The sequence below is a fragment of the Gekko japonicus genome, unplaced genomic scaffold, assembly GCF_001447785.1.
Source record: "Gekko japonicus isolate JY-2015 unplaced genomic scaffold, Gekko_japonicus_V1.1 scaffold3214, whole genome shotgun sequence".
NCBI classification, from domain to species: Eukaryota; Metazoa; Chordata; class Lepidosauria; order Squamata; family Gekkonidae; genus Gekko; species Gekko japonicus.
The window spans coordinates 94,950-122,155 of NW_015171599.1; the positions used below are offsets into that span (position 1 = coordinate 94,950).

The window sequence follows — 27,206 nt, forward strand, 5'->3', positions numbered from 1 at the left end:
TAATAATACTTTTAGCTTTAGCATGGAAATGAAGTTTAAGCCAAAACTGAGTTGTTATCAGCCAAGCTCTGGTCGATAGAAGCCTTTGATTGGTTTCTAAGCAAAAAGCTGCATAAGGAACACACGAGGGAAGTTCAAGAATTTTCCGCAAATATCTGGACAGAATTCTTTCCAAGTCCCCTTTTAAGGCTTCAATCCAGATTGAGCAGCTAATTTGGCATTAAAAACTTTAAGGGCCGCCAGCACATACTGGTTACCTGGAATAATGGAAATGTGTAATCGCCACAGCAATGTTATTCGCTGCCTCAATTGCTCTCTCTTTGTGATAGACCCATCTGGTGTTATAGTAAAAGTGAATACCCAAATACCTAAAAGCTTTTGATTTGTTCAATGAGATGGCCTCCAATATTCCATCTGGACGGCTTCCAACTCTTACTGAAGATCATAATTTTGGATTTTTCAAAATTCAGAACTAGCCTATTCTTTTCACAATAGTCTACAAAGCTCTTCAAGAGGCGTTTAAGCCCTATATGAGTTAGGGACAATAGCACTCACTTGCCTAATGCCCATAATGAGTGGAATTCCTCCTTATCCAAAGAAACTGGGTAAATGGAAAGCTCTGTCTTAAGGACAAGGGGAGAAAGGAACCATAATGTAAATATGTATTCCAGTCCATCCCTTTCCTATAAGGACGTACTACTAACTTATTATCAAAAGCTCTATCTACTACAGAAAAGGTAGACTATGACTCTGCCATGTATATTTAATGCTCTCATCAAGTTTATTCATCCATTTACAAAATTGTGGTAATGGAACTACATCATTAAACACGATAAAACAATTATCAATAAATCTCTTGAAAATAGATATATGTTGAAAAACAGGGTTAATATCTGGATTCAGAATGAATTGCTCTTCTAATGTTGCCATGTACAAACAGGCTATACTGGGGGCTGCTATGCACCCCATGGCAACCACTTTAACTTTTACGAAATATTCTGAGTCAAATTGAAAATAATTTTTTTCAAGAATAATATCTAATAAAGATAACAGGAAATGAGTAGGAGGATCAGATTTGTCTCTTGTTACCAAAAACTTCTCAACCACTCTGCATGCTTCATTGTGGGGGATGATAGTATAAAGGGAACTTACATCCATGGTTAACAATATGGCATTTTCATAAGGCATGAATAACTTGACATGTTTTGCACTATTTATGTGGAAATTACATAAAATTGCCAAAATGCATTTGGAAGTAATTATTATTAGTTAATCTGTCATGGTTTGTGCCTATCTGTTACAGTGAGTCCACCTGACTGGCATTGGAAGCCTGCAAATTCCTTCCTCCAAGTCAACAACGTGTCAAATCTTTACTTCTTTTTCTTTCCCAGATAAACATGTAATTTTTTAAAAAATGGCTGTGTTCCTAAGTGCATTTATGTGGCCATAAAGTTTAGCGAGCCTAACTTCCAAGTAAAGGTGTTTCTTATTATCATGAAGCACATATGGCTCATCCACCTGGATTTCAATGAATGAACCCTGTTTCAGTTTTGGAGCACTAATGATCACCAAAGTTGCTGCTCCTGAAATCTGCAAGTTCTCAGGTCACAGCAACATTGTTCACAAATGTGGACAACTGGCATGTGAAGGGGGAAGACATCAGCACCAAGTAACATATGAACTGGCCCTAGACTATTCTAAGACCATGTCTTAGAAGTAGGGTCCATAATAATTGGTCAAGTTTGGAGTTTGCAACCTTCTACATGACCCTCATCTTGTCCAACTGGGAGCCAACTCAACTCCTCCCTCCCTTTCAGTCTTCCTGCTGGATGATTATATGGGAAGGAAAAGGTAGTCAATGAAGCCACTAGAAAGATACGCTAACGAGTAGATTAGAGGCTGCAGTGGTCCTGCTTTCATTCTCATATCAACACTTAGCACTGTAGTCAATTTAATATATTCTGCTGACACAAACTCTCTCACTAAAGGTACTTACTGTGGTGACACTGCCTTCAGCAAGGTGCCCAATGTTGAAGTTACCTTCATCATCTTCAGTTTTTGCCTTTTTAGTATTGGGCCCATCTTCACTACTGGAATTGGACAAGATAAGAATATATCAACCTGAAGGAATGGAGGGTGGGTGTTGACAATAATGAACACTGCAATTTATGTGAGAAGTACATGTTCTGTGAAGATGTGTTCAGAAGTGCCATTTCACTCTTGCAACTTCTGACAAATTATCCATTATTTCAGACAGGGAGGAGTGCCAGCAGAACATAAAGGATCAGATCATCCTGAATGAAAGGATGCCAACCAAAGTTATGATTGTGACCAGATATTTAATGTCAAATACTGCCCCCTGCACTTGCTGACGTAGCACCTTGCCTTATCAGAGCAACATCATTTTCATATTCTGCATTTGTACCAGATTCCATTTAATGATTAAACTGACATGAGTGATCATGGAAATTCAACACTGCAAGAAGAAATCTATTTACCTTTCTGATATAATTTGCTAGTTCTCATCTTGAAACTGAAAGCTATTAAGTATCTGTGTACATAGACCTGTACGTCTCCTAACCCATCTTCCAGATCAGCATACGTAAGAGCTTGGTAAATTTCCACTCAAAGCTGTTAAGTACTCACTAAACAAATCCCAGTTAAGTATGCAAGACACCACTTTACAGAATGACCTTTTGAAACAGCTCTCAAAAGGCAAGCTTAACTTTCAACGAGATATAATTTTCTGTGTTATTTTCTACATCTTTTACTCACATGTGGCCTTATTGCTGACTTTGATAGAAGAAAACGGCAGCCTGATTCAACATTATCACAGAACATGGGAACTGCCTACCCATGGATGGACCAAACCCACACCATTCTGTCTAATCATTACTAGAAGAACCACATGGGGGTGGGTGGGGGGTGAACAGCATAATTATTTCACATGCCACTGTTGTCAGCACTTTTGCAGAAGACATAAACGTGCCCTTCATGGGTGCATGATTCCTCCATCCAGACATCATCGGAATGATTTAGAAAAAGAAAGTCGCGGCCATAATTCACTGTTAACTTTTGAATCATGTCTTTTGTCACCTGACATGATATGCCAAACAAGATGTATGTTTGTATTAAAAGAAATGAATATATCAGAGAATGTGTCTTTATATGTTTAGTCTGCCCCACCTTGAAGATTTAGGGGAGGAAGCCATATGGAGGCCGAACCTAATAAACAGCTAAAGAACAGATGATTCCAGTGTAAACTCACGAGTCTTTGAAGATAGCTTGTGCTGTCTTTTGCTCTTTTATTTTGCCCACATCCTTCAAGGGGAAGAGTGCTTTCAACTTCTCAAGAGGGGCCAGGCATCTTCCCATCACTTCTTGAGGTGTCTCCAACATGTCCATGAGGTGCTTTTCAACAGGAGGCAGAGGTGCATCAGGATGGAAAGCCTTATGCTGCAGGCACTGGTGGCAGAATATGAGGGTCACTATGTGCATCTAGCTAATTTTAGCTTCTAGTGCCCAAAATGCTTTTCACAAATGTTGGGAAATTGCCCTGGTTGCAGCTGCCTTATGGCAACCCCACAGGGTTTTCAAGACAAGAGACGAGTGCAGGTTATTTGCCAGTGCCTGCCTCTATACAGCAACCCTGGACTCCTTCGGTAGTCTCCTATCCAAATACTAACCTGGGCTGACCCTACTTAACTTCCAAGATCTGATGAGATCAAGCTAGCCTGAGCCATCCAGGTCAATGTTTTCATGAGTACAGCAGAAATTTAAATATTTGAACACTCATGGCATAAAAAGTAATCAGGCTTAAAAATAATGTAAGAATATATCATACTTCTAGATTTAAGTGAAAACAAAGAAATTCTCCCAGATAAACATGTGATAGATTTGCCAAAAGCACTACTGATATCAGTACAAATATCAAAATTTCAATATCCTAAAACAATACAACTAAAAAATTAAATCTGTATTCTGTTTTCTTAAAAAAACAATTTCCATTTTTGAATACACAAAATGAGGGAAAACATTGCACATTAAGGCAGAAAATCGGACTTCCTCCACCTTCAGTTTGCCTGTCAGAGTATGTAGTTCTTTTACTGTAATTTCCAGGATGCACTCCAACACTTTCTGTATTGAAATGATGCATTATTTTAGCTGCTCACACATTTTCTGTGAGACTGTATTATGTAAATGATAACTACCCCATATCGGTTATTCCACACTGAAGCAGGTAGATGGTGGACGAGGTAAGCTACATAATTTAAGCAGCTGCATCCCTCGCTTTTTGATGCCACAAAATCCCTGAGATCCAAGAGGCTGCAGCTGGAATGACTTGAAAAGTCTTGCTCTATTTCTATTCTGTATGCCACTTGGATCATTTCTTACTGAGAAAGCAACAGGGTGGGATATTCGGATCCAAGCAACAGTCCTAGGTCTTACCACATCAGGCACAAACCAGTTATTTTTACTTAGAATGGTACAAAGGAAAAAAATTAATATAATGGTGGTAACATTATAATTGTACCTGGAATAATCGTTGGAATTGAGGGTTTGGAAATTTGCTGGTTTTAAATATATCCTCCACTGTCTCTTCTCTCTCATCTTCATAAACTAAGTTCATAGAATCAATCAGGGAGTCAGCGGCACACAACTGATCCTCTGAGTCACAAATACAGAAAAGGAATGTTAAATACATTTTCAGGACATAGATGTATTACAGTAATTTTAATCTCTTTTTTCACAAGAGTTCCACAGACACAAAGAGAAACTACTACCTTCCAGGACCTCACAATTTCAAACTTGCAAAATGAGATTTATTTACAATTTCAAACTTGCAAAATGAGATTTATTTACTAAATTGAGATTTATTTACTTTCACCCTGAAGTCAACAGAAGCCATTTACTTCTGAGGGGAAATATAAATCAGCTGCAATCAGCCAGACAGCTGAAGTGGAAGTTCCCAACATAAGGTGTGACATTCTACGAATCGGGAAGCAGATAAATGGGGAAAAAAATGGGCAGTGGCTTACGTAAGTGGTCACACATTACATAATAAACTTTTGTAACTCACTGCCACAGAGTGTACTGACAACCACTAACTTACATAGCTTTAAAAGACAAATTTATAGAGGGTAGGTAGATCAACTACCATGATCCATGCTCAGAGGTAGTGTACCACAGACTACCAGTTACTGGGGGAACTGCAGGGGGAAGGTCTGGCCTTCTTGCCCTGCTGGAGGCATCTGGTTGGTCCCTGTGCTATAAAGGGCCAATATTAAAAACCTAGTCGAAACTGATAATATACAAAAATGCATGTATTTATTAGAAAGGCAGTTAAAACAAATAGGGGCCCAATGAAAGCCTCGTTGAAAAGTTTAAGTGGCCTGAACACAAGGGCCAATGCACACGGCCTGATGCGTTTCCACCCTACTAGGGGCCTTCTTCAGAGGTCAAACAGTTTGAGGTACACATGTTACAATATTACATATTACAATAAGATAACCAATAAGTTAATACTGGACCAAGAAAAGGAAAGTTAAGCAGCAAGATCAATAGGCACAAGACAAAGATGTTTGTGAGGCCTCTAAAGATGAGAATCATGTGTCTAGTGCCCAATGCACAGCTGTGGAATTAGAGCATGTTCCAATTCTGGCCCAAAAAGAACCTATGTGCTTTTAGCAGTTCCTGTGCTAAACAGAATGCTAGACTAGATGGACCTTTAGTCTGATCTATTTATTATTATTATTATTATTATTATTATTATTATTATTATTATTATTATTATTATTATTATTATTATTATTATTATTATTATTATTATTCACCCTATCCTTGCTTGTGCCCGGTTCTGGGTGATGTACAAAAGGCAAAACGACATAAAACAAAATACAAATTTTAAAATATCCATATACAGTTAATAAGGGATAAAAATCAGAATAAAATATCCCAAAACTGAGAGCCAGTTTGGTGTAGTGGTTAAGTGTGCGGACTCTAATCTGGGAGAACCGGGTTTGAGTTCCCACTCCTCCACTTGCACCTGCTGATGTGACCTTGGGTCAGTCACAAGCTCTGGCACAGCTGTCCTTGAAAAAGAGCAGTTTGTGTCAGAGCTCTCTCAGCCCCACCCACCTCACAGGGTGTCTGTTGTGGGGAGTGGAAGGGAAAGGAGTTTGTAAGCCGCTCTGAGACTCCAAGTGAAGGGCGGGGTATAAATCCAATCTCTTCTTCTTCTTCTCTTCAAATGGCAATTTACAATTTTCTGTTCCCGTTCTGAACTGCCTGGCCATTTAGTGGGAGGAGGAGAGGGAAACTTAAGCAAAATATATATGGGGGGGAGAGGGAAAGGGTGCCAGTCTAGCAGGGTTCTTACACTCACTGCCATTGGCAATACTAAATACAGCCTCCTAATGAAGCATACTGTGCTAATATGGATACAGAAATCATTGTACCAGGTCACACTCTATAGTCTGATAAAAGTGGCAATACTACTCGGGATCACAGCAAATGCCACATGCTTCAAAGGCAAGACGGGAGCTGTACACGGTGATTGCAAACATAATACACAAGGAATGCCAGTCTCAACAGAATCCTGGTTTAGTGTGTAAGGTGCCATCTTCAGGTATGCTACTCACAAATATTTATGGTATAGTTTGTCATACCACCTGATGAGCATCATCCTCCTTATATGCAATGGGATTTTTTTTAAGTGCATATGGATCGGATGGTGTCTCTGCAGTCTGTTGTTCTCTGCTGTTTAACAGAACCATCTGCTTACTTTCCCCCTTTTATACCTCCTGACTCATTCTTATGCACTAGCAAAGATTTTTTTTCCTAATTAACTTTTTTCTGTGTGAAGGCCTTAAGATTTAGAACAAGAAACTTATTTTTAAATTTTTATTTTGGGACTGTAAGCACTCACAAACTGCAACAAAGCGCAACATCCCTGCATTACAATCCTGTGCACAACAAGGATGTTGCTAACAATGCTTCTGCAATTGTTTAAAATGCCTGAGACACAGATTAGCATCAAGGGCAACAAAAGAGGGATGGGGGCTCCTGCTCCAAACAAGCTGGAACTGGTATCATGACACCAAATGCACAGTTCTGCCAATGTAAAAATATTATGAAAGTGGTTTCTACCGGTTGCAATAGTCACACCCACATCTATCTTCTAGTGCCACCCACAGAAGGATGTGCAAGCTCACCTGCTGGAGTGTATTTTTTATTCTTTTTCAAGGAAGAAAACATGTACTGCCTCAGATCCTCCATATAAGGTAACTGCATGTACACCAAACACTAAAACAAAAGTCAAAAACATGCTTTTAATTATTTTGACCTATCTCATTTGCAGAAAATTGCAAAACTCATTGAATACAGATGTTACTACACTTGTTATGATTTTTAAAAGGAATATTCATCATGGATGTATGGGTATTTCCTAGTCTTTATCTCACCCAATTAAGGCATGTTCTATTCTCCGACATCACCTAATTCACACTGTGGCTCGTCATTTGTTTGTATGGCATTTTTAAAGATGTTTTCCAAAAGGACCTTTTACAGTTCTGCAGAGCCTGAAAAATGGAGTTCTTCCACCAGGCTTTCGATTAGGAACCACCACTGATGAATGTGCCCTGGAACATCTCCTGGCCTGAAATCTAGAACATCTTCTGGCCTGAGACCTCACTGGATGCTACTCCTATCATTGGGTGTGATTTGGATTATCGCCACCATCTGTCCGTTTTACTTGTAAACTGTTTTGTTTTCACTTGGTATTGTATTTATTAATCATTTTAACTCTGTATTGTTTACGTTATTTTAACTCGGTTAGCCGCCTTCAGCCAGCGTGCCTGGCAAGGTGGGATACAGATAGAAATAATAAATAAATAAATAAAATAAAGGTGGTTCTCAGTTCCTCTCAGCATTTTCAGAGTTCTGCTTTCCTTTATTCACAAACCTCCTCCAGACCCCCATTATCTTAAACAATTTCCTTCTCCCTTGGATGTTTATGCCTGTTAAAAGAACAGAAAAGCTTGTGTCCACCCCCAATTTGGTCACTTCTTAATCAAAGCAGTGCTTATTGAGCATATGTTCAGTCACTAAAAACATGTGCTGCAGAAATGACACACCCACTTGCAGGTTTAGTATGTACATACTCTCTTTTTTGTGGGACGTGGTATTTTATTCCGTTAAAAAGGACAACTGCATAGCTAAAATTCCTGAAAACTGTGCAAGCTTTGTACAAAACCCTACAAAAGAAAAAAATAATCCCTGAATTTAGGCTTCTGGTCTTCCACTGAGAAGCACATGAGTGTCTCCACAATGGAAAAGGCCCCTTTGCTAGTGGAAAGAAGGCTTAGGAACCTAGCCTAAGATTCTACATATTCTAACATACGCATGATGGAACATGGTATCTGCCCTGGGTGGGTGATTTTAACAACTTTTAAAAAATTACCTCATAGTCATTCTTAATTAATGGAAAAGCTACCCCAACCTGGGGGTTAGATCTTCTATCATAGACATAACGCACTATCGCCACCATATCCAGCTCATTCAAAGCATGAATCAGGGCAGAAAGAGCAACTGCCGCAGCCTGTCGAGAAAAGATATACAGGTATATACAAGCATCACTGAATTTTAGCACTTGCAGTATTCACAAAAGATCAAAGAGAGAAGATGCTCCAGTTCTGAGGCACGGCTCTGACTTAAACCTCACCTTTTTGTCTCTTCAAAAGAATAGGGAAATAGTGCCAGTGCAAAAATCAGGTCACAACATCAAAACACATTTCAAAGTAGGATTATCTCTTTGCATCACATCAATGTTCCAAAAATGTTAAAGTGCCTATATTCAAACCTAAAAAACAACACCAACAACAAAAATCTGTAAGGTTTCTTTAAAGGTTGTTTTTTATAATGTTAAAAGTGGAGGAGAGATCTCATTTCTAAATCCAACATAAGCAGCAATCTTTGTTCTTACAAGGTGTCACAAATAAGGCTAATCAGTACCGCTGCAGGAACTCAAGAGAAAAATACAATTATAGAAGTGGCTTGAAGAAGCATAGATCATGGACCACAAAGTGTTTGGGTAGATGTTGCATTTTGGTAGATAGTAGCCTAGATAAGGCTCTGTTGCTTCTCAGATTTCTGTAACAGAAATATTTCCCATCCCATAACCCCAAGGCAAAGTACAGTCAGACTTGTATGCTTGTAGTCATTGCGGTAAACAAACAGCCAAGCTAGAGCTTAGCACTTATTGGTGGGAAACCACTGTATAACTTCTTCTGTATCAAGGAAATCAAAATTCAGCACTGACCTCTCAGTGCTATTTCCTGTGACCTTCTAAATTCCCTAGTTATTAAGCCTTATCCATCTTGATGATTAGTTTACAAATTTGTTTTTTTTTTTAAACATCAGCCTGGCTCATTTGGTAAGACAAGAAGCGGATGTCCATTTCTGGACTTTTCTCTGTACGTCAGTTATCAACAGGTTTCAGATTTTTCACGTCTACACACAAAATCATTCACAACATGCCATTTTGGATTCATCTCCAGAGGTGTAATAATAAAACAACAATGCAGACAATGCTCAGCTTGAAGACTGTTCATCTCACCTCATCATCCTTTGCTGCAAATACTTTCAAAACTTGGCTGCCCATGTAGTGATGTCTCAGGATCTAGACATGAAAGTTTCAAGAACATTAATTTTGGAAATGCTTTTTAAACACCAAAACTGCCAGACGGGAAGGAATTAATTCTACACTTAAAAAATACTTTTGAGTTTTTGAGATCACATAAAGGTAAAAACAAACACAAAAGTATTTAAGCCAGATTGATTTCTCACAATGCTATATATTTAAAAACCCTGTCGTATTGGCACTTTCCAGCTCTCCCATTGGCTGTGCTGTGCTCCCCATCAGCCATTGGCCCATCAACTGCCACTCAAGTGTATTCGCATGCCATTGGCTGGGTGCTGGGTCCGCTCCTCTCTCCTGGCTACTGCCAGCCTAGCCACTCTTCCCTGACAGAATAAATTGCCAAAATGGCTCTCTCTCCTGATGAAGATGCTTCTCCTGCTTGGCTCCTCTTGGCTGGCTGACTACTAAGATGGGCCACCGGCCACCAAACCATTCTCTTCTCCTCCTGCTGTGGGGCTAACTTTTCCCTTAGTGGCTGTTGCTAGGCAACCAAACTTGGTTTTGTCAGTAAAAAAGTGGGGGAAGGAGGCCCTTTCCTGGCCTACTTTGGTTTTTGTGGGGAACTCATTGGGGCCAGTCCTGACTAGAGTTGCCAGCTCCAGGTTGGGAAATTCCTTGATATTCTGTGGTGTAGTCTACGGAAGCTAGAGTTTGGGGAGGGGAGATACCTCAGCTGAATAGAATGCCACAGAGTTTACCCTCCATAGCAGTTATTTTGTCCTGGGCACCCACTGCTGCCAATCTCTAGGTGAGGGCTGGAGATCACTCAGAATTAAAACTGCTCTCCAAACAGCAGAGACCAGTTCCCCTAGAGAAAACAGCTGCTTTGCAGGGTGGACTCTGTGTCATTATACCCTGCTGAGGTCACTTCCCTCCTGCTTGGGTCCCCACTGTGGAGAAAGACTACTTTTTCTAGGTAGAAGCTGCAGTGAGGAGGGACAAGATGGAAAGCTGAAGTCAGAGAGCAGATAGCAGTATGTTGATGGCTGGCTGGGAAGGAGATAGAGTTGCCACCTCCAGGTTGGGAAATTCCTGGAGATCTGAGGGGTGGAGCCTGGAGAGGGTCGGGTTTGAGGAGGGGTGGGACCTCAGATACAATGCCATAGACTTCACTCTCCAAACCAGCCATTTCCTCCTGGGGAACCATTGCTGCCAATTTCCAGGGGAGGGCTGGAGATCACTCAGAATTACTACAGATGGCAGAGATCAGTTCCCCTGGAGATAATGGTGGACTATGGCCCCGGCCAGACATGCCGGAAAATACGGGGGGGGGGAAGTGCGGCTATTTGCGGCGTCGCATTCTAATGCGCTATAATGCGATCAGACATGACAGCGGCTTCCCCGCAGCAAAGCGTTTTGCTAGTACATGTGGTGTGCTAGTTTTTTACTGCGCGGCTTCGGCGGCTTGCCACGGGTTCGCCACGGGAGTGCTACGCCTCCCAATGTTCCTGTGTGATCGCGCCTGGATACTCCACGGGACTCCCGTGCCTTCAGTGGGGCAAATGCTCCGTGTGACCGGGGCCTCTGTGTCATTATACCCTGCTGAGGTTACAAATTGACACTGAGCGCCCAAGGCCAGAGCACCTGCCCAGAGCCTCCCTCTAGAGTTCGTTGTATTTATTTCCATAACAGGCCTTATTCTTAGTATACATATAAACCATCACAGAATCCTTTCTCCAAAGTCAAGTTGCTGTTCACTCCGTGTGTGTTCACTTTAAATGCACTGGCTCTGTGTCCAAGGCTCAACCCTTTCCTCAGTTCCTTTTAGTGCTCATCCATTAATTTCCTTTCTTTCCCTTGGCCACTCTTATCATTGTTCAACCCATGTATCTAACAATCTCCATGTTAATGGTCTATGCATAAAGACTGTTTAATATGAGTTTATCTTCCACATCTGTTTTTGGTAAATAGCAATTTAAGTTTTCAAGCACATCATAATCTGATACAGCAGCATTTCACTGAGGCGCTACAAACACTCCCAGATGCCTCTCATGGACAAGGATGTCCCTGATTTGAACCATTTTTTAAAGCTGCCCTTCAAGCCTTTCATTACCCTCACACAAGTCCCCAATTCTCATTGCACATTCCTGACTGGACTTTATCCTTCCACCATTATGTCTGGACAGCTGGTGGCCCCCTAACATAACACAGGAAGCTACAATTATCATCATCCTGTCTTAATTGTCTTATGCTGATGAAAGCAGGCTTCAATGAACCAATATCCAGTAATTCTCACCCCTTAAAGGGATCATCTGTATCCTGGCCAAGTCAAAAACGTCTTCCTGTCATGTTATAAAGTGTACTTTATTTCAGACCAAGTTCTGAAATGCTTCAATGGGGCTTGCTCCCAAGTGTACAATAGGACTGAAGTGTGTGTGTGTGTGTGTGTGTAAACTCTTTGTCTTATTCACACAGAATAGACTCAAACTCCCATAGTCACACAGACTATGCTCTCTCTCCAAACTTCACACACAGAATCACCTCAGAGACATCTCTCCTCCCACTCTCTGTCATCAGCTAATCACATCACACTTGTCTCCCTCTATCTCTCCTCACATTACTGCAGTCAAACTAAACATTTAAAGAAACACACATACCAAAAATGGAATTATTACACAGTCCTTCATATAGCAATGAGGGTTTGAGAAGCATGCCCTGACTACAAGTTATACAGGCAGCCCTGAAAATGGCCAAATAAAAGGGAGTTGAACTTCCCCAGGAATGAGAGAGATGGAAGATATGCCATATACACACATACTGCCCCAAAGGAAACACCCCAACCATTTCAACTAAGTTGCTGTGTCCCTGCCACAGAAAGCAGTCCATTTATCCGAGAGTCATTTATACAACCTCTTTGGCTGGGATGACTGTCAAGTTAAACGAACAGTCTTGTTGTTAAATAAGCAGCATTTCTGAGCTCACAGCCATACCTGAGACGATCTGCTGAATCCCAAGACAGCAAAGCATTTTCCATCTGTTTTGTATTTCATTTGTTCCTCATCTACTTTAGAGAAAGGGATTACATCACTTCCAAAGCGGAACCCTGCAGATTAAGAATCCATCCAATATGTTAGTAAAGAACTTAAGTGGGGGAGAGTAGGCAAAATTATAACTCCCCATCTCCTGCTGTAACCCCCCCCCCCCAAAAAAAAAAAAAAAAACTCAGCATGGGCTGAGGGCTAGCAAGCTCACTGCCTGGGAATCCTGGCAACAGACGGAAGAACATAGATATGAGCTCTCCATCAGCTGGAGCTGGAAATTACACACTTCCCTTCAAGGCTGAAGACTAAGCCAGGGCTTGCCTGAAAAACACCCTATTATTGCATGCATTCTCCCAAGTCCATCCTAAAAGTTTCCCTTCAACTGTCATGGAACTTCCTTTTGTCATGCATCTTCCAAGTTCCATTCCCACCCCCTTCGCCCTTTGATTCACTTTCAAGTATACCCTGAACAACTTTTTTTTTTAAAAGCCAACATGCGGTAGGTAAGTGTTGGCTTCAAAAGTCACACTTCCCAACCCTAATTTCAAACCCCAGCCCCTTCACTCATGAAATAATCAAAGATGCCTGCTTGTAGCATCTACTAATTCTATGGAGCTTCTGTCCTTGATACCTAAGTGAATCCTCTGTATAGTTAACAATGCACTCAAGTCTCAAAACCAATTTTCAAATACAGCACCCTCTGGAACATATATCAAATTAAATTTCTCCACTACAAATGGCTCTTCTGCTCCTTACGCCTTATTATATTTCATCTTAATGCTTGTGCCAATAATGCAAGCCTGGAGTGCACTCAAGAATCATAATTCAGTGAATGGCGCTGAATATTTTTTAGCAAATTCAAAAGTAATGACATAACAGATTGCCAGGAGACTCCGAGAAACAGCCTCTGAGGCTTTCACAAAACAAAATATCATGTTAAAGATGTATCAATGTCTCATGAAAAATCCACTCGTCTACAAAGAGACCACTCTGCTGATCGAGTGGATAGGACATGTGGGTCATTTTGCACAGCTGAAGAATTACTCTTCCATGGCCAGCTGGAAGTAGAAGTGGAAGTGCACTTAATAGCACTTTCCAGAAAAATCCAGTAATGCTAGTTCCCAAGGGTAAAATACTACAGCATTACATGGAGGCAAGTCCTGTGGAGGTTCCACTTCATCCTGCAATTTGGGGCTGGGGGCGGGGTATTAAGTGTATCTGTGTGTGCTTTCATGCCCGGAAGTAATGGCGATTTCTTGTGACACCTACTGGGGGCTTGGACATTTTCCAGAGAGGTGGCTTGATAGCCTGCCTCTGCGTCCTGAGCACTGGTATCCCTTGGAAGTCTCCCCTTCCAATTAAGTCGGCCCTGCTTAGCTTCCAAGATCTGATGAGACTGGGCTAGCTTGAGCGATCCAGGGCCCTGTAATTTTCCTTTCTTTGTTTTATGGCCTAATTAATACTTTTTTGATTTTTCTATTGAGGTTTCCCCTGGGGGAGAAATGGGGTTGTTAAGTACTGCTTTTCACTTCCCAGGTAGCACACAAAACACAGACTGCCTCAGCCCTTAAGCACCAATCAACACAAGTGCAAAGCTCCCCTAAGTGTTTTGCATTGGCCAGGAGTGTGGAATGTATTAATGTTCTGACTCTTGTTCAAGTGAAGGCATACAAAGAAATGGACTCCGATCCAGGACAAAGAAAGTGCTCAGCATCTTGCAGTTAGCTTTCGCCAATCAGATAAGCATGAGTCAAACAAGTTAAGGGATGATCTTGATTCCCAGCACTCTTTCATATATATAATATAAATATAATAAATAAATAAATAAATGTGACCAGAAAAAGAGCAAACTGCTAAAAATACAGGAAACCTGCGTGTTCTGTAGAGAAAAATATGTAAAATAATGAACGTGCAAGATGCAGCTAATAAAAACATGCTGAAACTTTTACAAATATTTCCCCCCGAAAAATTGCATCAAAATGCCCAGAGTAAAAGCCAAACTGAAATACCTTGAATAATATCCTCTTTCTGAACTTCTGTTTCATCATCATCATTCAAGCAGTAGACAGTTTCTCTTTGTATGTCATCTTTTTTTAGTGTCTTGGCATCTACAACCATCCAGCTTTTTTTCACTCTTTAAAAAGATCTTCACAGTAGAATTTAAGAGAGAAGGTATTTAATTGCCACTTGAGGATGAGACATAAATTGCAACCAGCTCCTGATCCCTTTTCTCATTAGCCCCCCCAGGAGGTGGCAACCCAGTCCACATCCTACTAACAGATACGAAACACATGAAACTTCCATCTTCAATCATCCCTGAGAGTCCCACAATGGACTTCATTAAGGGACTACACAAACAAAAAACCTTGGCATTTTAAATGCACATAATCACTGAATGATTGTCTCCAGTTTTGATGTCGTAGCTTTCAGGGATTGCAAGAAACGAGCTGTAGATTTAAAGAGTTCTCAGTACAACCCTGTGTAGAGTTATTTAAATGGGTTTAGAATGGAGTAACTCCATATAGCCCCCTCATGGATCACTGCCTTGTCGTGGCGAGGGGGCTTGCGCGGTTCGATGAAGCTGTGGGCTATGCCGTGAAGGGCCACCCAAGACAGACAGGCCACAGCAGAGAACTCAGACCAAGAGTGATCCCCTGGAGAAGGTAATGGCAACCCACTCCAGTATTTTTGCCGAGAAAACCCCATGGACAGTATCAAAAGGCTAAAAGATATAACGCTGGAAGATTAGCCCCTCAGGTCGGAAGGTGTCCAATATGCTACTGAGGAAGAGCAGAGGGCAAGTACAAGTAACCCCAGAAAGAGTGAAGCGGCTGGGCCAAAGCCGAAAGGACCCTCAGTTGTGGATGTGTCTGATGGTGAAAGGAAAGTCCAATGCTGCAAAGAACAATACTACATAGGAACCTGGAATGTAAGATCTATGAATCAAGGTAAGCTTGACGTGGTCAAAAATGAGATGGCAAGACTGAACATCGATATCCTAGGAATCAGTGAACTAAAGTGGACAGGAATGGGCGAATTTAACTCAGAAGACCATTATATCTACTACTGTGGCCAGGAATCTCGTAGAAAAAATGGTGTGGCCTTTATAGTCAACAAGAGAGTGCAAAAGGCAGTACTGGGATACAATCTCAAAAATGACAGAATGATTTCGGTCCGATTCCAAGGCAAACCATTCAACATCACAGTAATCCAAGTCTATGCCCCAACCACTGATGCAGAAGAGGCTGAAGTGGACCGGTTCTATGAAGACCTACAACACCTCCTAGAACTAACACCAAAAAATGATGTCCTCATCATCATAGGGGACTGGAATGCTAAAGTAGGAAGTCAAAAGGTAACCGGAATAACAGACAAGTTTGGCCTTGGAAAGCAAAATGAAGCAGGGCAAAGGTTAACAGAGTTTTGTCAAGAGAACACACTGGTCATAGCGAACACCCTTTTCCAACAACCATGAGCTACTCATTGCAAAATTCAGACTTAAACTGAAGAAAATTGGGAAAACCACTAAGCCATTCAGGTTTGACCTAGATCGCATCCCTGATGAATATTCTTCAGAGGACAGCGGACGACAGGAAAGCCTGGCGCGAGCTAGTCCATGGGGTCGCGAAGAGTCGGACTCGACTGTGCGACTGAACAACAACAAATTTTGATTGTACTAAATTTGTATGGAATCTTAGATTTTAATTTTACGATACAATGTTTTATATACCTTATGACTAATGATATGCCAATAAAGGTCTATGAATGAATGTCGTTTTAGTAACTTACTGATTTATAGGCTATGATCCTTATAGACAATTTACAACCAATGGTGAGCTGGCAGGGCCAAGCCATTGGTCTCCGTTCAATCTTCTTAAACATAGAAAGGCACTCCAGACTCTCCCTAAATGAAAGAGGACAGGAAGGTTCTTTGGAGAAATGAAGCAAAACATTGCATGAATTATGAAGTACCAACAGCACCCTGAAACTGTACAGATAATATTTCTTTAACCCTAAAACAGAAAAAGCTTAGTAATTTGATTAAGACATTAAATGCTTCTCATATAAATGAGTAGAAACAGAACATACAAAGCAAACAGATATTAGATAACATTTGACACAGCTATTCTAAAATTTTTATTACATTTATAATCCTCCTCTGTCATTTGATCTGGTGGACGATAACAAACTCCCAGTCTTAAGCTTCCTTTTGGGCCCACTATTTCAACCCATAGCATTTCCAGAAGCGAATCCAATTCACTTATCCTCTCAGTCTTACTGGACTGTATACCCTCTCTGACATACAGAGCCACCCCCACCTCCAACCCTTCCCTCCCATCCCTCCCTCCGATATAATTTATAACCAGGAATCACCATATCCTATTACATATGCGAACTTCTGCCCAATTAAATTGGTTACGATAGTTTTTTTCCCTATCTACATTATGATACCTATGTTGAGGAACTTTTTACCAAGAAAAGCTTTACTAGTTATCATCCTAAATCCATTCCATTAATTTTTTTTCCAAAAAACCTTTGCAAACAGTTAGCAGCAGGACTAGTGATGCCGCTGGGTCCTGCGATTTGTGGCTCACAGCATCATCCTGCTTATTGTTATGTTTTTATGGCTACTCTTTTACTGTGATTTCATTTAATTAGGCTGCTATTTGTTATTAATGCTGTGCTTTGGAAACAATCACAGCTTACCATTTTTAGCATTATGCATCTTACAGCATTTTATCTGCCACACAGTCTACTGATTATGATACAAGGTTATAAATATGGATTTCATTTTAATGTTGTATATAAAAATGGAAACAAAATGTAAAAACAAAACATTTGACAACTCTCCTTCCCTACTGAAACTAATCCTTATGTCAAGTTTTAGACTGTAAGCTGCTTGAGCTTTACTCCATAAAGCGCCATCTACACTGATGCACTAAATAAACAATAACAGAGTGTCATCTCAAATTCCTGTTGGTAGAGGCAACTCATAAATAATAATAAGTCCGTATCTTCCCTCCAAATTGCATTCTTCCTGCAATGCATTTTAGGATTTAGTAGAGATCAGGATTTGGTCGAGATCTCTCATGGATCACTGCCTTGACGTGGCGAGGGGGCTTGTGTGATTCGATGAGGCTGTGGACTGTGCCGTGGAGGGCCACCCAGGATGGACAAGCCACAGCGGAGAACTCAGGCAAAACGTGATCCACTGGAGAAGGAAATGGCAACCCACTCCAGTAACTTTGCCAAGAAAACCCCATGGACAGTAAAAAAAAGGCTAAAAGATATGATGCTGGAAGATGAGCCCCTCAGGTCGGAAGGTGTCCAATATGCTACTGGGGAAGAGCAGAGGGCATGTATAAGAAGCCCCAGAAAGAGTGAAGCGGCTGGGCCAGAGCTGAAAGGATGCTCAGCTGTGGACATGTCTGATGGTGAAAGGAAAGTCCGATGCTGCAAAGAACAATACTGCATAGCAACCTGGAATGCAAGATCTATGAATCAAGGTAAGCTTGAGGTGGTTAAAAATGAGATGGCAAGACTGAACAACGACATCTTGGGAATCAGTGAACTAAAGTGGACGGGAATGGGCAAATTTAACTCTGAAGAGCATTATATCTACTACTGTGGCCAAGAATCCCGTAGAAAAAATGGTGTGGCATTTACAGTCAACAAGAAAGTTCAAAAGGCAGTAATGGGATACAATCTCAAAAATGACAGAATGATCTCAGTCTGAATCCAAGGCAAACCATTTAACATCACAGTAATCCAAATCTATGCCCCAACCACTGATGCAAAGGAAGCTGAAATGGACCGGTTCTATGAAGACCTACAACACCTCCTAGAACTAACACCAAAAAAAGATGACCTCATCATCATAGGGGACTGGAATGCTAAAGTAGGAAGTCAAAAGGTAACCAGAATAATGGACAAGATTGGCCTTGGAGAACAAAATGACGCTGAGCAAAGGCTAACAGAGTTTTGTCAAGAGAACACACTGGTCATAGTGAACACCCTCTTCCAACAACCTAAGAGGCGACATCACTAGATGGGCAATACCGAAATCAGATTGATTATGTCATTTGCAGTCAAACATGGAGAAGCTCTATACAGTCAGCAAAAACAAGACCTGGAGCTGACTGTGGCTCAGATCATGAGCTACTCATTGCAAAATTCAGGCTTAAACTGAAGAAAGTTGGGAAAACCACTAAGGCCGTTCAGGTTTGACCTAGATCACATCCCTTATGAATATACAGTGGAGGTGAAGAACAGGTTTAAGAGATTAGATTTGATAGACGGAGTGCCTGAAGAACTATGGATGGAGGTTTGTAGGTTTGTGAGATTGTACAGGAGGCAGCAATCAGCACCATACCAAAGAAAAAGAAATGAAAGAAAGCAAAGTGGCTGTCTGATGAGGCTTTACAAACAGCAGAGGAAAGAAGGAACACAAAAGGCAAAGGTGAAATGGAAAGATTTACTCAATTGAACACAGGTTTCTAGAGAACAGCAAGGAGAGATAAGGAGGCTTTCCTGAATGAACAATGCAAAGTAACAGAGGAAAACAATATAATGGAAAGGACTAGAGATCAAATTGCTAACATTCGCTGGATTATGGAGAAAGTAAGGGAATACCAGAAAAACATCTACTTCAAAAGTTGCTTAATCAGACATTCACAACTCAGGAAATACTGATGCTATTAAAAAGCAAAAAAGAAAAAGAAATAAAACACCAGGGCTGGATGGGCTTCCGGACGAATTTTATATGGTTTTTGAAGAGGAGTTAATGTTGCCATTCAAACAAATGATACAAGAGATTCCATATAGGAAAATGCTCCCAGATTCCTGGAATTCAGCTATAATTTCTCTGATACACAAAAAAGATACGGATGCAAAAGAAATAAAAAAGTATCGGCCCATATCTCTGCTTAATGCAGACTATAAGATCTTTGCATCCATAATAGCATCGAGATTCAGGAAAATACTTCTTGAGATAATACACCGAGATCAGGCGGGTTTCTTACCGCATAGGCAGGCTAGACAAAATTTGAGAACAATTATGAATGCTCTGGAATACGCAGAGGCCCATCCAGAAAAACAGATGATTATATTATTTTTAGACGCTGAAAAGGTGTTTGAGAATATCACCTGGGATTTTATGATAGAACACTTAAAGGTCTCCCTTTGTGGAGAGTTTTTTGTCAATGGGATAGAATCCATATATACTAATCAAAAGGCCAGAATAATGATTAATGGTGATTTGACCTCTGAAATAAGTATTGCTAAGGGTACGAGACAGGGCTGTCCCTTATCTCCCCTATTGTTTATTTATACTATTGAAATTTTGTTGGAGAGTATACGAAAAGACAGAGGGATAGCGGGAATTAAGGCAAAAGGTGAAGAGTATATTACCCAAGCATATGCAGATAACCTGGCAATTATGCTTGTGGACCTGATGGATTCATTAGACAGGTTGATGGAACTGTTAGAGGAATTTGGCCAACTGGCAGGTTTTAGGATTAACGGGAACAAATCCCAGTTATTGATTTAAAAACTGCACTCACCAGCAGATCTCAGAACTGCAAAGAAAAACAGGGTTTAGTGCACAAAAAAAGATTAAGTACCTAGGTTACGAATAGGTTAAGTTCACTCTATCAAGATAACTACGATAAGCTTTTGATGCAAATTAAGAGCGATCTGATCAAATGGGGACTGCTACAAATATCGCAGATGGGTAGAGTAACAGTGTGTCAGCTAGCTGCCATGGAAGTCTGTGTATATGAATCCCCCCCCCCGTCTGTTCGGCATCTGCGCATGCCTCCTGTATGGTCTGTGTGTATCGTTGTGTCCTGCGTTCCATTCTATGAATGCTTGCGTACGCTTATCTGCAAGGTTAACAGGTGGGAAGAAGGAGCCGCTTAGCTCAGACTATAATGAGCTGAACCGTGTGAAGCTGCATTTGTTTATCTTTAGAGAAACGTTGCTTCTCAGGATTTTGAGCGCGAAACCAAAAGTCTGCCCGCTCGGCGGGAACCAAGGTTATTGGTTATTGTCTGTTTGAATGTCTAACATTATCCCTTGCCCGACCCAGCCCAGGTATTCTGGACAGTGCCTTTGTTCATGCTCTATCATGGCTTTAATAAAATACTACTTTGCTTAAACGTGTATTGGACATATAGCTGTGGGAAGCGGACATTCTGTCCAGAATCCCTTTTTCCTCCATCGTTCCGAGTCGGCTGGCACCAGCATGAGCGGAGCTGAGGAGGAACCCCCAAACACAACTGCAGACGGTGGCAGCGGGCCAGGGACCACGACCCCGCCAGCCACGACGGTCCAGACGACCGGGGCCACGGCGGGAGCGGTTCCAAAGTCAGCCACCACGACGATCCCCTGGCCATTCACCCCGTCGAAATTGGCCAGGAGGGCGTGGGATGATTGGAGCCAATTCGATTTGCAAGGCACCCGAGAAACTTTCTCGAAGAGAGGTGGTGGCCTGAGAGACAGCTTGTACGATCAAGGACTCTATCCAGGGCCAAGCCTTGGTGCCGTGGGTGATCAACTCGAACAGGCAGACGACCCCTGGGTGACGGGGCGCTCTAAGGACAGGGCGAGAAGGACGTATCCGGGGGACGGCATGGAGGAGAGGGTGGAAGACATCGACTGGACCCTGCAGCAGCTGATGCAGACGGTGGACGAGGTGTTCAACGCGCTCCCGGATTTGGTTGAGCGAACGATCGAGAACGCCTTTGTTAGGCGAGGTGCCCCGCAAGCGGCTCCGGCGGCCCCAGTGCTTCCACCCCCGGGGCAACCAGCTCAACCGGCGCAGCCGGCGCAACCGGGGGTCCCGGCGCAACCGGGGGTCCCGGCCCTGTCCGAAAGACCTTCTGGAAGCTACTTTTGACGGCAACCCCGAGGAGCTGGCGTACTTCATGGTGCGAGTGCAAAAATTCATCACGCGCACAGGCACCTGTTCCCTAATGACAGCAGCCGGATTGATGTGGTAGCGGCAAGGCTGAAGGGCAGGGCGGCTACTTGGTATGTGGGACTACATAACAGCCGTGGCCCGGAGTTGCGAGACATGAGGGCGTTCATGTGGGCGCTAAGAACCCGGTTTGAAGACTTGAACGCGGGCCAGCGGGCGAAAGCGTTCTTGCGCACGTTTAAGCAAGGACGCCAGACGGTACGTGAATATTCAATGGAATTCCAGAACCAGGCGGCTAAGCTCCCGAACTGGCCAGAGCACGTCCTGGTAGAGATGTACCACGTGGGGCTGAACCCCGAAATCCGAGAGACCATGCTTCGCTCAGTAGACCCGGTATCGCTGATGGCGTGGACCCAAGAGGTGGAGAACGCTGAAAACCGTCTTCAGACTCTCCGCCTGGAGATGGCTGCAGGAGGAGGGAAGGCGAGAAGTCGAAACCCGGCCAGAAGTCGAACCCCCCCCGCCTGTCAGAAGCGACCCGTGAGCAACGGATGCGTCAAGGGCTATGTCTGAAGTGTGGGGAACGGGCCACTTTGCAGCGGAGTGTGGTCAACGACCCCAAAGGGAACCACCAGCGACGACCAAGCCAAGACCAGCGACCCCGGCCAAGAAAGCGTTGGGAAAACCTAAATTTGCCAAAGCCTTGCAGGCTTCACCTGAGGAAGAAGAGGAAGACTCTAGTGAGAATGACAACGAGCTCGCGGGAAACGACCAGGTCCTGCCGTGAGAGGCGCACAGCGGCAGGACCCTCCCTTGGAGGCGCCAACAGTGGTGAGCGAACCCCACTCCCTGTTCTTTGTGACTGTGTCTCTGATGAATCCCCTGTTGGGGACTCATGTGCGCGTCAAAGCGCTGATTGACTCGGGGTACGGGAGAGACTTAATTAGCACTGCTGTGGTATCGGGCTTAGAAGCAGGGGTGAAAAAGTTGAAAGACCCACTTATTTTCACTCAAATGAAAGATCCCTGTCTGTACGAGACTATGCCGTTGAGGTTGGGAGCGGGCGAGCACTGGGAGCACCGCTCTTTTATAATCACCCCAGATTCCCAATTCTCCCTGGTACTGGGGGCCCCTTGGCTATACAGCCACGATCCATACATTCTATGGGAGGAAGGGCAAATCAATTTCATGTCACCCAAGTGCGAACTACATAGGTGGGAGACAGAGTGGGGTGAAATGCCAGCGAAAAACTCCCCGCTTGCACTCCTAACCAGGGAGGAGATTGCCTCTTTGCCTCCCGAATACCTTGCTGCGGCGTTTGGGGAGAAAGAAGCCAATGAGTTACCACCCCACCGGCATTCCGATTGCCGCATCGAGCTCGTCCCCAGAGCTAAGCTACCAAAGGGGAAAATTTATGCGATGGGGCCGGCGGAGAGAGAGGAACTTAGGAAGCTCATTGACAAGAACCTTGCTCGGGGATTTATCCGCCCGGCTTCCTCCCCCTTCGCATCACCCGTCCTCTTTCGGAAAAAGAAGGATGGGAGCTTGAGACTTTGTACAGATTATCGGGGCCTGAACGCGTTGTCCGCCACAAATGCCTACCCAATGCCGCTGATTAAAGACTTACTAGCGGAAGCGGCAAAGGGGAAAATCTTTTCCAAGCTGGATCTTCGGGATGCTTACTTTCGGGTGCGCATCAAAGAAGGCGATGAATCGAAGACTGCATTCAATACCCCTTTGGGGCAGTTTGAGTACCTAGTTATGCCGTTCGGTCTTCAGGGCGCTCCTGGGGTCTTTATGAACTTGATTAATGAGGTGTTGCATGAGCATTTGTTTAAGGTGGCGCTTATTTACTTGGACGACATTTTATTGTACTCCCCCGACCTCCCCTCACATGTCAAACTGGTCAGGAAGGTATTGAAAACGTTGCACAAGCACCAGCTGTTTGCCAAACTGTCCAAATGTGAATTTCACAAGACACAGATTGACTTTTTGGGCTACCGCATCTCCCCAGCCGGGTTGGAAATGGACCCAGGGAAAATTAAAGACGTTTTGGGGTGGGAGGCACCCAAAACTAGACAGCAGTTACAAGAGTTCTTAGGATTCGCCAATTTTTACAGATCTTTTATCAGGAACTTTGCCCAGATCGCCCTGCCCCTCACTGACCTCTTAAAAACTAAGGGAAAGGGTCTTGACGCCACGAGACCCGGGACCCCTTTAAATTGGTCAGCGGAATGCGATGGGGCATTCAAGCGCTTGAAAGAACTATTTACTTCTGAACCTGTCTTGGCTCACCCTGACGAGACCAAGAAATTCATTGTACAAACTGATGCATCGGATGTGACCATGGGGGGGGGGCGATCCTTCAGGAGGGGGGGAAGGGCTGTTGCACCCGCTGGCGTACATCTCCAAAATATTTTCGGAGGCTGAAAGGCATTGGTCCGTGTGGGAGAAGGAAGCGGGGGCAATCAAGCTTGCGTTGTCTACGTGGAGGCACTGGCTGGAGGGGGCGAAAGTTCCGTTTGAGGTGTGGACTGATCACAAAAACCTCGAGACTTTGAAATCGCCCCGCTGCCTTAACGCCAAGCATCTGCGCTGGGCTGACTTCTCCAAATTCCAGTTCACCCTCCATCATTTCCCGGGGTCCACTAACTCATTGGCGGATGGGCTGTCCCGCCTTCCTCAACATGCCAGCCAGAGAGACGTCATTGTGGACTCCATTTTCACTCCCGCCCACCTGGGGCTGCGGTGACTACACGGAGCCAAGTCGCAAAAATCCCAGCCGCCCCTTCTTCGCCTCCACCCCTCCCCTCTGCGCTGTCTCCCTCGCAGCCTACAAACCCCTCGAAATGGCCCAGCCGAATGACTGGCAGGGGGGGTTCGGAGGAGGATATGGCTATCGTGCAAGGGATTGAGGGCTGCTATGAGGGAGAGAACGGCTGTTGGTACAAGGAGGGAAAGTTGTATGTACCCATTGTGCTGCGGGGACAGGTTTTGGAAACGGCGCATGGGTCCAAACTGGCGGGACACACGGGATTTGTAAAATCTTTGCAATTGCTCAAGCACCAGTTTTGGTGGCCTCACATGCACAAGGACCTAACGGCGTTTGTACAAACTTGTCAAAAATGTGCCAAACCGAGGGGGGGAAACCTCCGGGTCTGTTGCACCCCCTCTCGACTCCTTCCAGGCCCTGGGAGGTCATTTCCATGGATTTTATCACAGACCTACCGCCGAGTAAAAATAAAACTGCCATTTGGGTGGTCGTGGACTTGTTTTCAAAGCAGGCGCATTTTGTTCCTTTCCCTTCGCTCCCCACTGCAAAAGCTTTGTCCAAGGCTTTTTTCAACAACATCGTACGCCTCCATCTCCTACCGGCCAAGGTGGTCTCCGATAGGGGGACACAATTTGTTTCCAAGTTCTGGAAAGAACTGATGGGGATAATGGGGGTGGAACAGGGGCTCAGCAGTGCTTATCACCCGGAAACTGATGGGCAAACGGAAAGGGTAAACCAAACGTTGGAACAGTATTTACGTTGTTTTACGAACTATCAACAAGACAACTGGTGTGAGTTGTTGCCACTAGCTGAGTATTGCTACAACAATACCTGTCATGCCTCCATTGGCATGTCTCCATACAAAGCGGCAGTTGGTTATGACAGTCCTCCAGGGGCAACATAACGCACAACCTGGCGATGCCTCTGCGTGGTGCGAGGCTTTACAACAGGCCTGGCCACTTCTCCTCTTAATTGCACAACAGAGAAATTTAGCTACAGATTCTATGATCTCGGGGTTATGGGAAGATAATGGTGAAACGATCTTATAGTCATCAGATTGCCCTACTTGACTCTGTTAAAGAGGTTCTAGAAAAACAGCACAAATATCATAATAAAAAGAACAATACAGGAGAACATGTTCGACACTTTCAATCTCTACCAAGCCACAGGCACAAAACCTAGACGAGTATGGGATTTTCTTGAACCTCCCATACAATACAGCAGAAGGGAGAACATTAAAATGAGCTAACATGAATGCTCTTCGCAGATCAGGGGTTGTCAGACAAGCAAAATATTCAGGCAAAGGACATCACCCACCTCAGAGGTGAGCACCTACCAGAGGCAATACTTCTAAGTTCCTGCATTTCAATATCAACAAGTCTCTGCTTAATCAGAACAAATGCACTCCTCTCAGGAAGATACACTATGTCATCAAAATCTAGCCCAATTAGAGAATTTTATTTCTTTATAAAAGTCATCCATGCAGATGTTTGTGCTTCAGAGAGCATGTACGCAAGGCTGGACTTGTCAGGGATGCTCTAGGGTTTGAGCAGGGGATTGGACTAGATGACCTGTATGGCCCCTTCCAACTCTGTGTGCTTCTAAAGCATACAGTGCTTTTCAGACAGACATGAGAAGTTTATAAAATTAGGCATAGGGTGGAGAAAGCAGATAGAGAGAACCTTTTCCCCACTCGCATAACACTAGAACTTGGGGGCATGCAATGAAGTAGACTCAGGATGGACAAAAGCACTTTATTCAGTGAGCAATCAACTTGTGGAATTCACAGCAATGGCCACTAGTATATGTGGCTTTAAAAGGGGATTGCAGGAGGATATGCCCATCAATGACAAGTAGTCATGGTACCTAAAAGGAACCTCTACATTCAGAAGCATTAAAGCTACGAGTATCAGAAATAGGAGGCAACAACAGAGAAAGGTCTTGGTCTCTATGCCATGGTTGTAGGCCCTGCAACCCAACTGGTTGGAGGCTGGAAAAAGGATGCTGGACTAGATGTACTACCAATCTGAACCAGTAGAGTACCTCTTATGTTCTTATTTGGGCCCTGTAATCCAGAGTACATTTATATTACATTAAGTTCCACCATATTCAAAACAATTGTCTAAATAAATGTGATAAAGATTGTAGTGCTAAACAATCCAAGGAATATGGAAGAAAACTCTGTTTAAAGGCCTGAAATAAAAAGCAAACTACTTACTATAGCAGTTTAAGGTTACCTGAAAGTGTAAATGTCCTCCAGACCATCTTCTTTGTCCAGTGCAAACATGAGCTTCTTCACCATTAGGAGACCGTCTTTTTGCTGCTCAGTTAGCCCCTTTCTTGGAAAAGAGCTTTGGTGCCTACCGGAACGTGCCTCATCATCCGCATCCCCACTTCCGTCTATATCTTTCACTGGAAATGGCAAGCTAGGAATACAATCAAACGCAACTGTCACTTGTGCGCCTGAGTCACCAAAACCACAATTGCACATAACTTCAAATGCCCTTTTTATTTTTTTAAAAAAGGGAAAGAAATGTAATATGACCACTTGACATTTTCTAGCCTCCCATTATCCGGATACTTTTTCCAAATGTGATTCTGGAGCCTTAGCAAGCAAACCCACACTAATTATGGCTGTATTATTAGTCATTGGTGGCATGACCAGCTCTGAATAGTATCTTAATAAGCTGCAATATTTTGCAAATCCATAAATAAAGTTGATGGATTTTTCCACTGCCAATAGGGACCAGACTGAAAGTTTAATATAGTGCACCCACATAAAACTATTTTGTTATAATTGAAATGTCACTTACATAAAGAATGAAAATGTCA

At 43.2% G+C, this 27,206-nt stretch overlaps 1 protein-coding gene across 1 annotated transcript in view; it reads right to left on the reverse strand.

Annotated features, from left to right (window-relative positions):
* XRCC5 (X-ray repair complementing defective repair in Chinese hamster cells 5) overlaps positions 1-27,206 on the reverse strand; it is a 67,772-nt gene that overhangs the window by 22,989 nt on the left and 17,577 nt on the right. Inside the window, exons 6-16 of the mRNA XM_015419897.1 lie at positions 26,612-26,800; positions 16,471-16,585; positions 15,604-15,617; positions 14,691-14,815; positions 12,631-12,743; positions 9,617-9,679; positions 8,462-8,599; positions 7,215-7,305; positions 4,535-4,668; positions 3,269-3,465; positions 1,997-2,090 (exon numbers count right to left, since the gene is read on the reverse strand). Coding sequence (XP_015275383.1) covers positions 1,997-2,090; positions 3,269-3,465; positions 4,535-4,668; positions 7,215-7,305; positions 8,462-8,599; positions 9,617-9,679; positions 12,631-12,743; positions 14,691-14,815; positions 15,604-15,617; positions 16,471-16,585; positions 26,612-26,800 — 1,273 coding nt within the window. The remainder of the gene's footprint in view (positions 1-1,996; positions 2,091-3,268; positions 3,466-4,534; positions 4,669-7,214; positions 7,306-8,461; positions 8,600-9,616; positions 9,680-12,630; positions 12,744-14,690; positions 14,816-15,603; positions 15,618-16,470; positions 16,586-26,611; positions 26,801-27,206) is intronic.